This window comes from Lethenteron reissneri, chromosome 21 (genome assembly GCF_015708825.2).
Source record: "Lethenteron reissneri isolate LAM-NWPU_2019-01 chromosome 21, ASM1570882v1, whole genome shotgun sequence".
NCBI classification, from domain to species: domain Eukaryota; kingdom Metazoa; phylum Chordata; class Hyperoartia; order Petromyzontiformes; family Petromyzontidae; genus Lethenteron; species Lethenteron reissneri.
Genome location: NC_083799.1, coordinates 15,053,671 through 15,069,682, shown reverse-complemented (window position 1 = coordinate 15,069,682; position 16,012 = coordinate 15,053,671). Strand labels below are relative to the sequence as shown.

At 44.2% G+C, this 16,012-nt stretch overlaps 1 protein-coding gene across 1 annotated transcript in view; it reads right to left on the bottom strand.

The window, feature by feature from the left end:
• The window catches only part of LOC133345292 (low-density lipoprotein receptor-related protein 1-like), a 241,380-nt gene that overhangs the window by 145,695 nt on the left and 79,673 nt on the right, over positions 1–16,012 (bottom strand). The window contains 2 exon segments of the mRNA XM_061555928.1: positions 8,604–8,732; positions 9,380–9,499. Coding sequence (XP_061411912.1) covers positions 8,604–8,732; positions 9,380–9,499 — 249 coding nt within the window.

The following is a 16,012-nucleotide window of genomic DNA, read 5'->3' as shown; positions in this document are numbered from 1 at the left end:
AGTGTACGGTCGAGGAGCCTTGGAGCACCATTCTGAATGATCTGTAAACTTGCAGTGGGAAAATGTGGGAGGCCGACGAGGAGTGAGCGACAGTGGTCCAGGCGAGAGGCAACGGAGACGTGGATTGGGGCCTCGACAGCCGGTGGAGCCAGGCAGGGCTGTGCGTGGGCGATGTCATGCAGGTGCAGGTGGGAGGCCTTACGGACGTGGGAGATGTGGTGGGTGAATGACATCTCCGGATCTAAATTTGCCCCAAGGTTTGCCCACCATTTTTTTTGCCAACGTAATATTCGAGTCCTGGAGATGCAGACGTGGCTTGGAGGCTTTATTTAGAACTAACATTTTACCCATTTGAAGAATCTCAGCTTTGGCAGTTTTTAGGAGGAAAATTACATCTAATCCAGTTATAAAATTCCATCAAGGCAGGTTTCAAAATTGTACATTGAGGATGATTTACAGGAATTCACAGGAAATGTACAGCTGGGTTTCATCAGTATAAAATTATATCCCACCTTAAAAGTGGATATGATTGCACCCAATGGGGAGAAAGGCAGTGGGTTAAGTAAGGCACCCTGAGGCACAACATAAGTGAATTTTTTTTTTGAGAAAAATGTACCCAGAAATTTTACATAAATATAACGATTTAATAGATAAGAATAGAAGGAAGAGAGTAACAATGCCTGACATGCCTATGCGTATCTGAAGGTGCTGCAGAAGAGAGTGGTGGTCTGTAATGTAAAATGCAGCAATAATAACTAGGAGGGCCAAAATCGCAGGAAACCCACGATCGGCAAAGACGAGGAGGCCATTGAGCACGTGTCAAAGAGGCCATTGAGCACGTGTCAAAGAGCTGTCTCGTAGAATGGCCTTGTTGAGAATCGGACTGCTCTAGATCACAGAGATCATCGATGGGCAAGATTAGATACATGGCAAACAAAAACAAATATTTCTCAGAACATCTCCTGAAAAATGTGAGGTTTGAGATAGGGTGGCGCTTTAATAGAATGTCAGGGTCAAATTTGTTTTTACTTGTATGGGCGTGACAGCATCTAATGTTAGTGCAGGGCAAATGTCAGTAGAGATGTGGAGGCATTCACTGCCGGAGTCGTGTATGCTACTTGAGTGGGTGGGCAGTGTGGGATGAGTTTTGAGCGAACCAGAATGGAAAGAGACTTCTTCAGTTCGGAGATGATGATGATGATGATGATAATTACAATGTGGGTGACTGCTGGAGGAACGTCGGGAAGGGGTGGAGGACAGGAGAAGCGAGCAACAGGGGAGGACATTGTACAATGCCAATTTGCCACTTGTAAAATGTTCAACCTTTTATGCACAACAGGAGGCCAGCTGCTCAGACTCGGCTCCCAACGCAGGTCGGGGAAGGGACCAGGCACTGGGGTCGAAGCAGAGCACTGCCGACGTTGCAAATAAACAGCATAATAAGAAGATGTATTTATGCTGGAGGAATCCGATGAGCTATGAAGCTCTTTTTCACAGATGTCCAGTAGGGTCGGGTGAGAACGTCACAACAACAAACAGTACAAAAAACACGACAGTCGTGAAAGGTGCAAGAAAGTAAAAAAAAAATCTAAGTCAGACATTCTTTTTTGTGGTGCTGCTCGATAGGATTCGATTACGATCCTTCAATATCTGACGAAGAAACTTTCAAACCGGACCTTACCCACTGACTTTCCAGCTTGCGACCAGCATGTTTTTTTTTGTACCTGGGAGGTCTCGAGTGAACTGGGTGCCGAAGGATTTTTTGTTGTAAGGCTCACAATGCCCGTGTTTACAAAGGAACAAGGTTGTTCACAGTGCTGCTGTAGTGTTCGATGGTACTATGAATTGGGTCAGTACAATTAAAATCAATTGACGATATATGGGAGTAGATAGTTGACGGAGATAAACATTGAGTGGGGCGGAAAGAAATGTTTGTGAGGAAAGGTGGGAGGGAGCGGACTGGAAGCAACTGGGGAATTTGAAATGAGATCAAGGCTCCGAGAGTTTGCGATAACCAGATCCAGGGCATGACCGTGGGCGTGAGTGGGGGGGATGACACAATTTGTGCAATGTAACGGATTCAAGGAAAGACTGTAAACTCCGAGCAGTAGGATTGGTAGAATCATCAACGTGAATATTCAGATCACCTGCAATGATAACTGGGTTTGGAGGTGAGACCCAAGATTGAGAATTCAGATAAGTTTGTGGTGGATTGATATTGGACAGGGGAGGCAGACGAAGGGAAATATACTCAAAGTATTTATGTTGAAAAAGGTTAAGGCAACTAACTTTAAGGTCAGGTTGAGAAAGAATTGCTAAACCGCCACCTCTAGTAGTAGAGCGTGCACGTGCTTCTACCTTCAAACCGTGGGGAAATGCGTCGAATGAGAGTTGATCTACGGGAGAATGTCAGGTCTCAACCAGGCCAAGAACATCAACGTTTACCTCTTGGAGGCAATAGAAATAAGGAGGGACTGAAAATTATTGATCGACGTCATATTTAGTCGTGCAAAATGAATGGGTGGGAGGAAGCTTATGTGCAAGGTTTATAAAAAAAAACACGTTTTTGAAGGTTTTCAGACAGATGGCATGAGCTTTAAACACCTCCGTGGCATTAACTCAATTGGATGAGGGTAAGAGGCGGGTAGGGGGCGGGTAATGGAGATCTTACGCCAAGACAGGGGGAGTCAAATAAAAACTGCTGGTAATTGTGTTGTAACAAGGCTTCTTTGCTCAGGGTCCCCAGGTTAAAGCAAAAGAATTTGAGCAATAAGTGGAACAGAGGAAGTACACATATTTCATCTAAGAAAGCGGTAGAAAAATAAGGTAATAAGGTAAATAATGCATGGCATTTCTCGCTTATTACGTTCCTCTTCAAGTTTGCCGAGGATTTATGAAAGGGCTGTACGTGTAACGTAGTGCCCTTGTTTTCAAAAACGATCCAATTTTTGGGTGTTTTTTTTTCTTATTTCAAGCCGACGCCAAAGCCAAAAAGGTGATGAGAAACCGCTTCGACTGAAAGCACTGCACAGCGGCCAGAATACTGCACTCACTGCTTAGCTTAACAACACGATTGGCCGCTTATCTCAGTGGGGACATTGCATGAAAGTTGAAGGCCCTGAGCCAGTGGTGGAAATACAAAATTTAGGGCCAGAAAGTCCGCATGATGGATCAATGTGGACCTTGAATTATCAAAACTCTTTTTTGTTGTTGTTGCAAAAAAGAAAATGGCCCCAGATTCCAATTTGACCTTTTAAATATTACAAATTAGTGCGAGGTCGAATTAAACCTGCCCTGTGCGAACCCGCCGCCAGCCCCAGTGCGAAGATTCCAAACGGCACCGGGATTTTGGTTGATCACTCTGTGCGGTTATTCATCGAGCAATTTAAGCACATCCGTGGCTGCTGCTCGCGAGGCCCTAAGCTGATCGTGGAAAAGAAATATATTCAGTGGATTTTCCTACCCTCCGAATATTATGGCAATCGGAAAGTGACTTTACAGACCGTGCCATCTTACAGTCTACGTATTATGGCAAGTGTAGATTGAATTTGTACCTTTGTCTAAAACGTTACCGGATTTCAGCACAATTGTCAGTGGCAATAACATTACGGTATCCGTTTACGATGTTCCACATTGATAAACTGTTTATTTTTTTCAGAAATAAATGGCCAATAGATAAAAAACCCCACAACACTGAATGAGCATTAATTGAATTTTAATGAGAAAACGGATTGAAGCTGATCACAGTTGTCTGCAAGGTAAATGCTTTGTGACTCCAGACGACATGTTGATTATTAAAGTGCCACATTGCTCGTTTTACATCTTGCACTTTCACGTGAATCTCTTGCGCAATTCTGGTTTACTTAAGGAATAATTGATTCTCTATACCTATTGCACAAGTGCAATTAATTCCATGTTATTTTCATCGCTTTTTCCTTACCTGTTGTGTGCACAATTACAAATGCTAAATATTTCACCAAATTCTTGGATCATTACTGGAGGCATATTTTGACAAAACGAAAGGCATCCAGGAAAGTGGGGGATTAAATTAAAACATGTAAATGAAAGCCATTCTCCTGGAACACTATAGTAACATCATTTTCATGACCTTTAAAAAGGAACTCATCTCAATTAGATGATCGCTTATATATTATAGTAACATTTTGGAGGTTTAGTATTAAAGACATTAATCTTCCCTTTATAACCATATAATTGGCACTTTTAATTATCACTGAATATTGCAGTTTTATAATTAAAATGTGACGGATGCTCTTTTTCTTCCAAAATATGTCTTACAAGCAGCTGTAGCTTGACTGAAATGGTGTAATGCTGAAAGCTAAACCCTCGTATAAAGTACATTGGATTAAAGGTAAGCATTATTTGAGAAGCCAGCCTACGCTATACGCGACGCCATAAACCCAAAGAAGAGCTTGCGAATCCGACAGCGTGGCCCCACGCCCGTTATCAAGGCAAAGCTTTAATGCTGCAGCTGTTGAGATAGGGTGGCTTAGGTGCAAAAAAAAATGTAATATCACGGCCAAAATGACCCATTACATGGAAGTGGGAGTCTGGGGCCCTTCCACACCACCCGAGTCCCTGACGTCTTGAGCTATCCCTCCTGCAGCAGCAGCGGCAGCAGCAGCAGCAGCGGCAGCGGCAGCGGCAGCAGCAGCGGCAGCGGCAGCGGCAGCAGCAGAAGCAGCAGCTTTCCACTGCTTTCAGAGATATGGGAATTTAAACAAAGCTGAAGGGGGGAAAAAGGACGTGCATAAACATCCGGCCAACCATACATCTTTGGCTTTGTTGAAAAACAACAGCTTTTACTGCCAGACACGTTTACGGTTCTTATTTATCTTATGTCCGTGTCGCGGAGAAGCGTACATCGTAGTCAAAGTGCAAACGTGCCGCTGCCCGAGTTGCATTTCTCGATCCAACTCCGTGAGCCGATTCCACCGGCGATGTCACTTCGCACCGCCAGGCCGATCCGCAAGGCCACCCGAATCTAATGTCACCGTGGCATCAAAGGGGTCCCTTAGCAAACTACCGTCGCTTTCTCGACGAAGGTAAGCACGAGAAGAACAGGCACTGCGCGCCGTTCGCGGACGCTTCCAGACGCGTAGATCACGCGCGATGAATATTTCATTTGCATTGAATAAAGTGGGCCATTTGAAGGTGAAATTGCCTCCGAAAATGGGAAAATTGAATACAATTTTAATTTGACGGCTTGTCGCCGGCAGGGCGCCGGTAGTCAGTCCTGTTTGTTTACATGCTTTAACATCGAGGGTTTAGGGTCCATTTGCACGACTGGCACAAAGTGGACACCTCCTCGTGCACTCACACCCACCTGTACACATCACACACATGCACCGCACGCACACCTGTAACATCTCTAAGGACACATGAGCACATACTATAGAGCAACGACAAAGACAAATATCCCTGCATATAGCCTTAATACAGTTTGACACGGAGGCTTTCGCAAACCAATATGCATGTGGCATTAAACCCGCCACCACCCGACACAGCGAATTAGTAAAGTTTGTGACATAAGCAAAACGTGCCAAATCGTGCCCTAGTAACATGTACTCGTCACGAATTGCATGTTCTCGTAATTAAAACATGTACTAGTAATGAATTGGCACCTTTTGTTGACGTGACAAACCTTAGGGGCCGTCCATAAATGACGTCACGCGATTTTGGACGATTTTTGACGCCCCCCCCCCCCCTCGTCACACGGCGTCACAAAAAGTCAGACCCCCCCTCAAATATGACGTCACAAAGCTCTGCCCCCCCCCCGCCCCAAAACCATATTTCCATTTTTAAAATAAAACATGCTTCAAATCGCTTTAAACTATCGTCATTGTAGTGCGTATTTAATGTGGCGCTGCACTCTGATGTTGTAGGAGTGTTGTTATAACAATTTGTGTTGTTACAACAATTCTATATTTATTTAAAGTTGCGCATTTTGATGTGACGTCACATTTCTCAAACCTCCCCCCCCTCCCCCTCGTCACACATCGTCACAAATGTCTGACCCCCCCACCCCTAAGTGCGTGACGTCATTTATGGACAGCCCCTTACTAATTAGCTGTGTCGGGTGGTGGCGGGGTTTAACCACGCATTTATATTCATGCGATCGAACCCAAACAGCTCTACAATGAAACCTTAACACACCGAGGGGCCAAAGTGCTGTTAGCGAGCACCTACGAAGGCCGGTATGGCAAACGAGGGAGTGGGTGGCCAGCACCACGCCCAGCTACTTTTGTCTCCAAAGTATCCATGTTTACACACTGCACTGGGGTACACATTTGAGGCTGAGCCGACCTAGAAGAGGCCCAAGACCAGTGCAGATATCCTTGACCGATGTTAGCCGTGAGTAGGAATTGAACTCGGGTTTGAAGAGCATCGTGCTAACCGCTAAACCACCGCTTCCCAATCCTGCTCCTCAATATGGGGGACCTTTGTCTTTATACCATACATAAAACTCACAGACACACACCTGTAGCACAAAGACATCTGCGCATATAACCCACAGATGTACATATACATTAGTACACTCATCTGCTTATAACACGTGCACACGCACCTATACATATGTCACGTAGGTAAAAAAAACTTAAAATTAATAAAAGTAATAATATAAATAAAATAAATAATAATGAAATAATTTTATTGTTATTTAATAAATCATTTATTATTAATTATTTTATTTCTATTATTACTTTTATTATTTTTATTTTTACCTACGTGCCTTTACCGAAAAAACCCAAGGAGTATGAATCCTTGCAGTCACGAAAGCTTCAAATCTAGAATTATACATGTGTTCAGCGACATGCATCTATCAAAAACACCGCTGTACGTAAAAAAAGACACCTGAGCCGATCGCGATTGCAAGGGTTCATTCGCAATGAATCGCGATCGCAACGAGCTCGTACGTAACGCGCTCGCGTGTATGCGTCCCCCCTGTGCCTTCACATGGCACGAGTGCGACGCACGTTCACAATTAATTTGCCCCGTGCGCCGTACGCGTTTTTTCTGCCAGCTGACACGTGCGATGTCACGTGCCGGTGTGCGGCGGGCCAGCCGCAAAGCAGACGTGCTGCCCGTGACATTGTAAGCCACTCAGCTGACATCTCACAACGGGGTCTAGTGAAGGCTTGGCGGATCGACGAGCCCGATTCATGAATGCACGCGGCCCTAACTCACTTGCTGTGTAGGAGCATTCGCTCTTGCCGAAAGGCACGGCATTATGGTACGCCATCTGTGCCGAAGGCAATCCTTTGGAGTTATGGGTAATAAACGATGATACGTTTATTTGCATTGCAATATGAATCACTCTCTCCTTTTTGCGTTCAGTTACAACGGCAGCCTCCCAGCGCGTTATTGATGAATGAGATCCTATCTTTGTTTAATAGGGAAGTGGTCTTCTCTTTGTTCGTGAAGCAAAGCGCCTGGTTAGTACGTTAATAATGAAGAGTGCTGTTAATAATTATGCAGGCCGGTACATAACGCGGATGGGGAAATGTTTTATATAATTTATATACGTTAATAAATCATGTGTATAAATGTTTTAACGCATTCATACGACGTGCGTTTCCAGCAAGACTTGCAAACACGGAGATGCATGTTCATGTGCGGGTTATGGCATGTTTGCTGGTATACATTGTTAATTTAAATAGTTGCTCTTTCGACTTAGCAATATTATGTAAAGTAGTGTTACGGAATGTGTTGTTAAAACACGACAGTAGGGGTGTGAGAGCACGTGAATTACCCAATATCGTAGTTGTAAGCTCACAGTACATGCACTCAGTGATGTGGAGAATAATCCACGTGTTTCCATTTGTATTTGCTGTAGGAAGTGGGGTTCACATGATCCTCCAGTAGAAGTAGCTACATACACCACAGCGTCAAAACAAACCCTTGAATTGCGACAATTCACTGCATCAGCAGGGATAATCGGCATGCACATCTGGTATAAGCAATGTTGTCAATGTTACCTATGAGAGATGAAATGTATTCGTTTTTTTGTTGCAAAATAATAAAAGATAGGAGGAATATATTCAAGATATATATTTTCTCCCCAGCAGCAGTGCACTCTCAACAAAATGATCTTAAACTAACCTTTAAACTAAACATTTATTTTAATTTTACCAAGTAAGGCCCACTGAGCTATATAGCTCTTTTTCAGAAGCGACCTGGTATCAGCCAGATACTCAAATGCATGTCTCTTCAAGGTGTTCTATCACCTGCAGCCGAAAGGACCTGCATGCTCGAGGCTCAAGGCGGACATTGGGTTGCGATCATCTCTGTTGGCATTTGTAGACCAGTGGCAGAAATTGCACATTGTTATGGCAGGAAGCAGTCTTTGCGTTCACTCGAGACAAATTCATTGTTTTATTGAACAAGTAGGTATGATGGAGTGAACCGCTAACTGGAATCCACGCCCGCGACTTTCCAATTGAGATTCTTGACGTCTCCGACACGGCGCTAGCGACGAGATCGCTCAGGAGGAAGGTGTCCGTAATTGGTTATGATAATTAAATGTCTTCGCGTGCGGCGGATGTGTGGAGTGAAGTGTATCGCCAAGGCGGGCGCTGTTTCACCGTATTTGACCTTGCAGGACCTGCCGTCGGGCTGCAGGGCGTAGCCCTCCACGCAACCGCACGTAAATGATCCCGCCGTGTTGCGGCAGATCTGGCCGCACGTCCCGTACAGGCCGCACTCATCGAAGTCTGTCGGGGCACAGAGGAGGGCGGGTGAAATGTACCAGCGCTTGAGTGCCGTCGTGGAGAAAAGTTGCGAGTTTTGAAAACTTGCCAAAAGAGATCATGTCGAAGACGCGTGCAAATTGAGCCATCAAGACAAATCATTCGGGCTTTGAATCTCAACTTTTTGAAATGCCATTTTTTAAATGATGGTAACAAAAGAAATAATATAAGAAGCAGTGAGGTATAAAATATACAGAACAAGCTACGACGACTCAAAAAAATGACCTCGAGAGACGCTCGCAGGGTTGAGGAAGAATTATTCGTCGGAGAAAATGCACCCGACACACACACACACACGAGGCCGCTTCGACAATCTGAATGTAAATGAGAAGCGACGATAGAGAGAGAGGCGTGCGAGACGTCGGCATTTGTCACATTAGGTAATGGCTCAGATGTGCAAGGCAGCAAAAAAAAAAGCAAAACTGCATTTGTGGAAATCCAAGGGGAGCAAGCGGGAGCAACATGCCGGCAGAGAATGTGTGCCTCTGAATGCAAATAGGAACCACGTATGAAATAAGAAAACAGGTGCCTGGGCCACTGAGGGCATTTGTTAAAAAAAAAGTGTGATGCTTCAAAAAGAGATGGCCGAGGTGTCTCGTGTAAAGGGTTACCTTTGCAGCCCTTTTTATCAGGCATCACTTGCTGGCCGTTCTCACAGTAGCACACCGGGCCTTCTCTCGTTACAGCGCACCTGTGCTGGCATCCCATATTCGTGCAGTTCCCCGATAATGCTGTTTCAGACGCAGGGGAAGGGTGGCGGCAAGGGAATAAAGGCTCAATGTGATCGCATTGTTATTCTCGTTATATCTCTGCCCGTACAGACAGAAACACGTCTACGCAGGCGAAGGGACGCCAAAAAATAATTTCTCGATCACCTTTACGGCGACGACACAAACATCCCACGAAAAACATTGGCAATGATACAGAAATGAAGCAATTCCGCCAAGCTAAATTTGCTGAATCTGCTGCCCACTTAGTGGCTAAAAGGCCTGCGCGTGTTTCCCTTTAGCGCGTTGCAATTTGCGAGTCATTGCCGTCCTCTGGTTTCGCTCCAAATGCCTCTGGTGCTTTTTGGCGGATCAGGCGTTGCCCTCTGGGGAGTCTTACCCCAGGCATCCTCATCCCCCTGCATTGCATTCGACCACGCACAGAAAAGTCAATGGCACACTCCCAATTCAAATACGGGTTTAAATCCCGAGGTTGAAAAACAAACACACTAAAAACGGACAATGGCACCGTTTCTTAATGCCGATACAAACGAAATGATGACCGAGTTAAGAATGCGGTGTTATTTATAGCGCATAATATCACGCAAATAAAAGCTTGGAGAAATAATCACACGAGAAAAATGGCTTTCATATAATTCCCTCATTGATATGTCAAATACGAATTATATGTAGGGAGATCAATGGTATTATACTTTAATAGAAGCATATAAACCTTTTATATAGACATCTCACCAAGAAATAGCTTTCGTGTGAAGGTTATTTCTCAACACTGCATTCTATTAACAATAGGAAAGTTGACGAGCGCAACGCAGCTGTCCCGAGAGTTTCACGTGGTTTTGTTATTTTGACAAAGCCAGCCAAGTGCACGCTTGCTCACACGTGCACTTTGCACGAGGTCACTCCCGTGCCCTTTGTGACCCGGGTCACTCTTGCAAATGAGACTGTCCAGGTCTCACGTTCTCTCACACCTGTTAACGCAAAACATAAACTTGAGTATATATACAAATACTGTTTCTTGGAATTTCTCTCACTTGATACAGCTATCGTGCTGTGACGGTTCCACCTGAAGACTGAAGCTTGTGTTGCCTCCGAAACGTCGTGATTTTTACTTTTTTATTTTATTTTTATTTTACTTTTATTAATTTTAATTTTTTTACCTACGTGACTTTACCGAAAAAACCTAAGAATATAAACTTGACACTTCATACGGGCAGCATGAAAGGCGAGACACCTGGGCTTGTGATGCTACACGTGTCCTGGTTCCACTTTGCCAGCGGCCATGACGACGATGTCATTTTGGATCCCTGCAGCAAATCAAATTGGCAGTGCCTCTGTTCAGCATCCCCTGCCGACCGCAGGTGACCATCATCAATTTGTTGATGAAATTACCAAGCCGCCCCGAGGAGACCAGGTTAGACCCTGTTGAACAGATGCACTTGACGCAAACCTTCACTGATGGACTCAACCGACGCTGGACCTCTCTCCGTTTGTGTTGCATTGCGATAGGTTCGTGGTACCTTTGAAGCCACTCGAGGTGCTACCATAGACGACTGTGCAATGTTTCAAAAAACACAGCATATTATTTGATTTCAATTGTGACTCCAGAGATGCGACAATCCGATTGGATTTACCTGAGTGGGGTCGTGGACCCATTCCACTCCTACCATTCACCATATTTGTTCACCAAATACAATCGGTTTGGGAATACAAGCAGATGTCGGTAAACCATAGGACCCTAGGTACACGGAGAAGTAACCACGATTGCTCGTACACATCACGTGACCCTGAAGTAATGACGAGTTTAACACGCAGGAGGCTTTCGCGACCAATATTATCCATAAGAGGTTTTTTGGGTTCGATTGCGTAAATATACATTTGTCGTTAAACCGGCCACCAAGCGACACAACCGATTAGTAAGGTTTGTCACGTAAACAGAACATGCCAATTCCTTACCAGTACAGCACACCACGTGTGTTGGAGAGTAAACGCACAACATTTACAATTCGAGTACGACGTTTCGCCAGTAATTGCAACCAGCATCATCAGGCGACGCACCTATGGCTACTGTGGGTTTACTCTCCAACACACTGGTGTGCTGTACTCGTAACGAATTGACACGTTTTGTTTACCTCACTAATTGGCTGTTGGGTGGTGGTGGGTTTAACGACACATTTATGTTTATGTGATCTAAACTAAACACTTTTATTATGGATATAATGACTACTTGAGAATATACCGCTGCCCCCATCTATGTAATTATTTAAGCATTATTGAGACCCTGGGTTGGAGTGTTATTTAATTTTGCAGTCACAAAATACATATTGCAAGCCCTTTAGCTCTTGTGGGTGATGTCATACTATTATAGTCAGTGAATCACATACTTGAAATGAGTGCTAAAATTATATATTCAGATTTGTGGCTCTTTCGGTAGTCACATAGAAGGGAAATAATAAAATAATACAATTTTAACAATAAAATCATCACCTGATAATGATTGCCTGTGTTGCAATCGAAACGTCGTGAGAATTTTATTGTTTTATTTGTATTCTTATATCATTTCCCTTCTACGTGACTTTACCGAAAGAACCAATAATATGAATCCCTGTAGTCACGAAAGCTTTAAATTGATGCATCCATGTTTTTTTATCGTTTCTGAAGCTCACCAATTGCACATATCATTACCTGGAAGGTGAGTGAATGTGTTCTTGCTATTGGCACGATTACATGTATTTGACCTCCACCAACAGGCAAAGCAGCTGCCAAAAGCGACTTTACTGGAGAGCTCCGCCATAGGCCGATGGCTCCAGAATTTTTTTTCAATGCCTCTGCAATGACCTCCCAAAGAGACAAGCCCACAATTGTGAACTCTGCAGACTGAGCGAAAGGCCACACCACGGCAGGTAGCGTGTGGCCACTTTGCAACCGACAAGGTCATGGGGGGGCTGTTCTGCACCCCCGCGACTAAACCCGATTCGTATGTGTGGACACCGCTGCAAGACAGCAAGCACCCGAGACGACAAGAGATGTCTCCTTGCCTATCTCCCCCTCTTATCACCTGCCCAAACTTGAATGGGAATATTTTAAGAATCTATGCTGCTCACATTTTCCCTCTGGGGTCTATGAATTGAGTACAACTTTGTGGGCAACTCAACACTGGTTGTCCTATGAAAATGCGACGGTCCCAGTGCTGGCTGAAGACAACAAAATACATTTGTACTGCCCCAATGCTTCTTTGAGCACGGAGACACTTACTGGACCATGAAGAAAAGGAGATATATTTGTAGTTATATCAATATCAGGCAAAGCATGAAAACGAGTGTGAATTACTTTATTCTCTGGATTATAAGATGCCTCGGAAAGTAAAAAAGAAAATAACACAAGACTTGTGCCCGATCTAAATAAAGTTACACAAACCTAGTCACACAAATACCAGATTATAATATGCACTGCCATCGCTTTCTTTAAAATACAGAGGCAAAGCAAAATGTGAGCTTTATAATCCAAAGGATATGGTAAATGTAGCTGACACGTAGAACACGATTGTGTGTGCACTCAATTCCGCATTGAAAAAAAGTCAGTTCATATTTTGGGGCACTCTACGCTGTGACGTATGACGAGATGTACGATAAAGGAAAACAGTTGTACGATTTATGCAACGCTTAAGTGACATCAGTGCCTTTATCCAAAGTATTGATTTCAGTCACTGCAAGACTCAAATACGTGCCACAACAGAAACATCTCCCAGAAAAGAAATGTATTTTTTCACTTAATCGTTTACATTTTTACAAATATCAATGACTTAAAACCGTGAGAGTCCGAAAGGCTGCAATTATTTACAACTGACAAAATAATTGTAATCCAGTAGAGTGGAACATTAGATTATGAAATGTCAAACTGGTATGAATGTGCCCGAACGCAATACTATTTTGTGAAACCAGAGCAAGCGCCCTGTTTATTTAGTGGAATGTGTTTATACGCCCGAGACATCTTACCATCCGTACGCATGCATTGTGTTTCTCGCAACATGGATCCCTCTTGCCTTAGGGCCAACACCCAGAGCTTCATTCTACCACTCAACTCCTGCCTGTTCCTCCCAAACTTTGTCCTTCCGTGATTTGTCCAATTTTCTCTCCGATGTATTCATGCTTTAGATCCCTTTCTGTCGCTCCAACAAGCCTGAGCATTATTGGGGCACTGGTGCTTGCGCGAATATACATGTTACTGGACATCTGCGAAAACTACTGGACATCTGTAAACAAGAGCTTCACAGCTCATCGGATTCTTCCAGTCTAAACAAAAGATTCTGATTCTGATATATGTTCATACAATTGCTACTCTGTTCTGCTACGCAAACATGAGCCAAGGCTCCCCGACTTTAGCTCGGAGACACATAGCACCATGGCACGGTGCTCAACTCCCGATTGGAAAGTTGAGTTTAAATCCTAGCTGAGGTCGAATGAGCCTTTCACCTCCCGTTGATCAATACAACAAGTACAATTCAGGAGTTGCTGATCCATGGGGAGACTGCTCTTCGCCCTATAAATATATCATTTCTCACAATATGCTCCGGGCTTCCGACAGACGAGTGCCTTCCATTGCTTATTCGAATAGGGCAACAAAAGGCACTTTCTTTTTGCATATGAGAAAATCGTATTGGATCATTTGGAGCATACTGCTGTTTAAAATGACACTGTCCTCTCCTCCAGCATGTGGACCTGTAGCACCTGGGCTACACGAGTCATATACCTTCGTGAATAATAGCACAGCCCTGAAATTGCGAATTTCACAGCGTAAAATGAGTATTCCTGTAACGGCGCATGATTGCGTCGATGCGCTATTCGCGTGAGATCAATGTTAACACCCCCCAGCCAGCCAGGGAGCTCTAGAGGGCCTCTCGGAGGTTATCTGTCCTACTTTTCCACACTGCAGCTATCTTGGATGAGGTGGGAGTAATCACGCTTTACCCAAACGCACACGACCTGCCGATCAAATGACCGGTGCACCAATTTCTACCGCTGAGTGGACGAACGTTGGAGAGGTTGGGCGTTGGGGGGGGGGGCGGTGGATTTTTAACATCGGTGTCCACTGGCCACGCCAGGAGGTCAAACCGGTGACCTCTGGACTGCAAGTGCGGTGCACTGGCGGTTACGTGACAGCATCGGCATTAATACTGCAGTGACATATGCATCGGACAATTCTTTCAATCTCCAGAAATGTAAGGGTTGTTTGCTCTTGTAGCGGGAGTGCCTCATTCCTCTCCAGGGACAGATGCATGTTGCCCAAGCGATGCAAAAGCAGCAGGACTGTTCTTTCCAATACTTTGGAATTGTTTGGAATTATTTTACATTTATAGTTGAAGCAACAACGAAAATGTGTTTTTCACTTCTGGTTCGCAGCACTGCTTTACTTTGTAAAACTTCTCTCTCTTTCTTATAGTTGTATATATATGTGTTAAAATTTTTATCCTCCACATTTTACCTAATGCTTTCAAACAAATGAAAAGCACCGTGTAAAAATGAGAATGCAGAATTATTTTATTTATTTATAATGGCAAATCCATTAGGGCAATACTCGTGGAATATTTAATCAATACCATGCATTCAAGCAAAGACAGCACAAGATGTTCATTGGCGAATCTTCCTTACATTTTTTTAAATATATTTTTCGTCACTTTTGTGTAATTATGCATACAGGCGGTGGATGTTCTTAAGGGAAACGGATGCCTGCTTCACATCCAATTGATTTTGCTCCAATGCCCCTGTTAACCTGAGAGGGGCCAAGGGACGTGGACCCAGATAGAACAGCTGATTGAGCCTGAGGAGATAGCCACGCACAGATAGGGCGATCCCTCGCCAAACGCGGGGAGGTTAGATTCCTGGAAAAGGACCCGTGGCACGTCGGACTTGCCTTCCCGGGCCTGTTCCAGGAACCTAACCCTGTTGTTCGGTTGGCGAGGGATCGCTGGATGTGCGCAAACACTCAACACAGAGGAGCGAGAGGAATGTCGGCCTGCGGTTTTGTTGCAGAGAGTTCAGAAGAATTATTGGAAAACCACTGCAATTTAATTAAGGAAATTAAAAACGGGCGACTACCTGGCACCAAATGTTATTTCACCTCAGAGTTCTGCCAGCGCATATATAAATCTGTGATCTGAAACTAATTAAAAAGGAAATGATCGTTTTCTTGCACCATTTCAATTCCCACTTTAAAATCAAGAACACTGAAAAGGCTTCATAATCTCCCTTGGATTTAAATAATAATTACATTATTTAAACACTCATCTTTCATGTAAACAATGTCATTTTTATTGTATAATTGAGGTGTAAATTAGGTTTCATCAGCAGCAGCATCAGCAGCCATGATCTACCCACTGCTGGAAGGCGGATTCTTCAAGTCGTCGACGACACTTCCGCACTAAAACCGCATCTCATCTGGCTCCTGTACATGCACGGATCTCATCGCTCCATCTCCAGGCGGGTCGGCCTCGCGGGTGTGTTACCCACTTTGGCTGCCAGT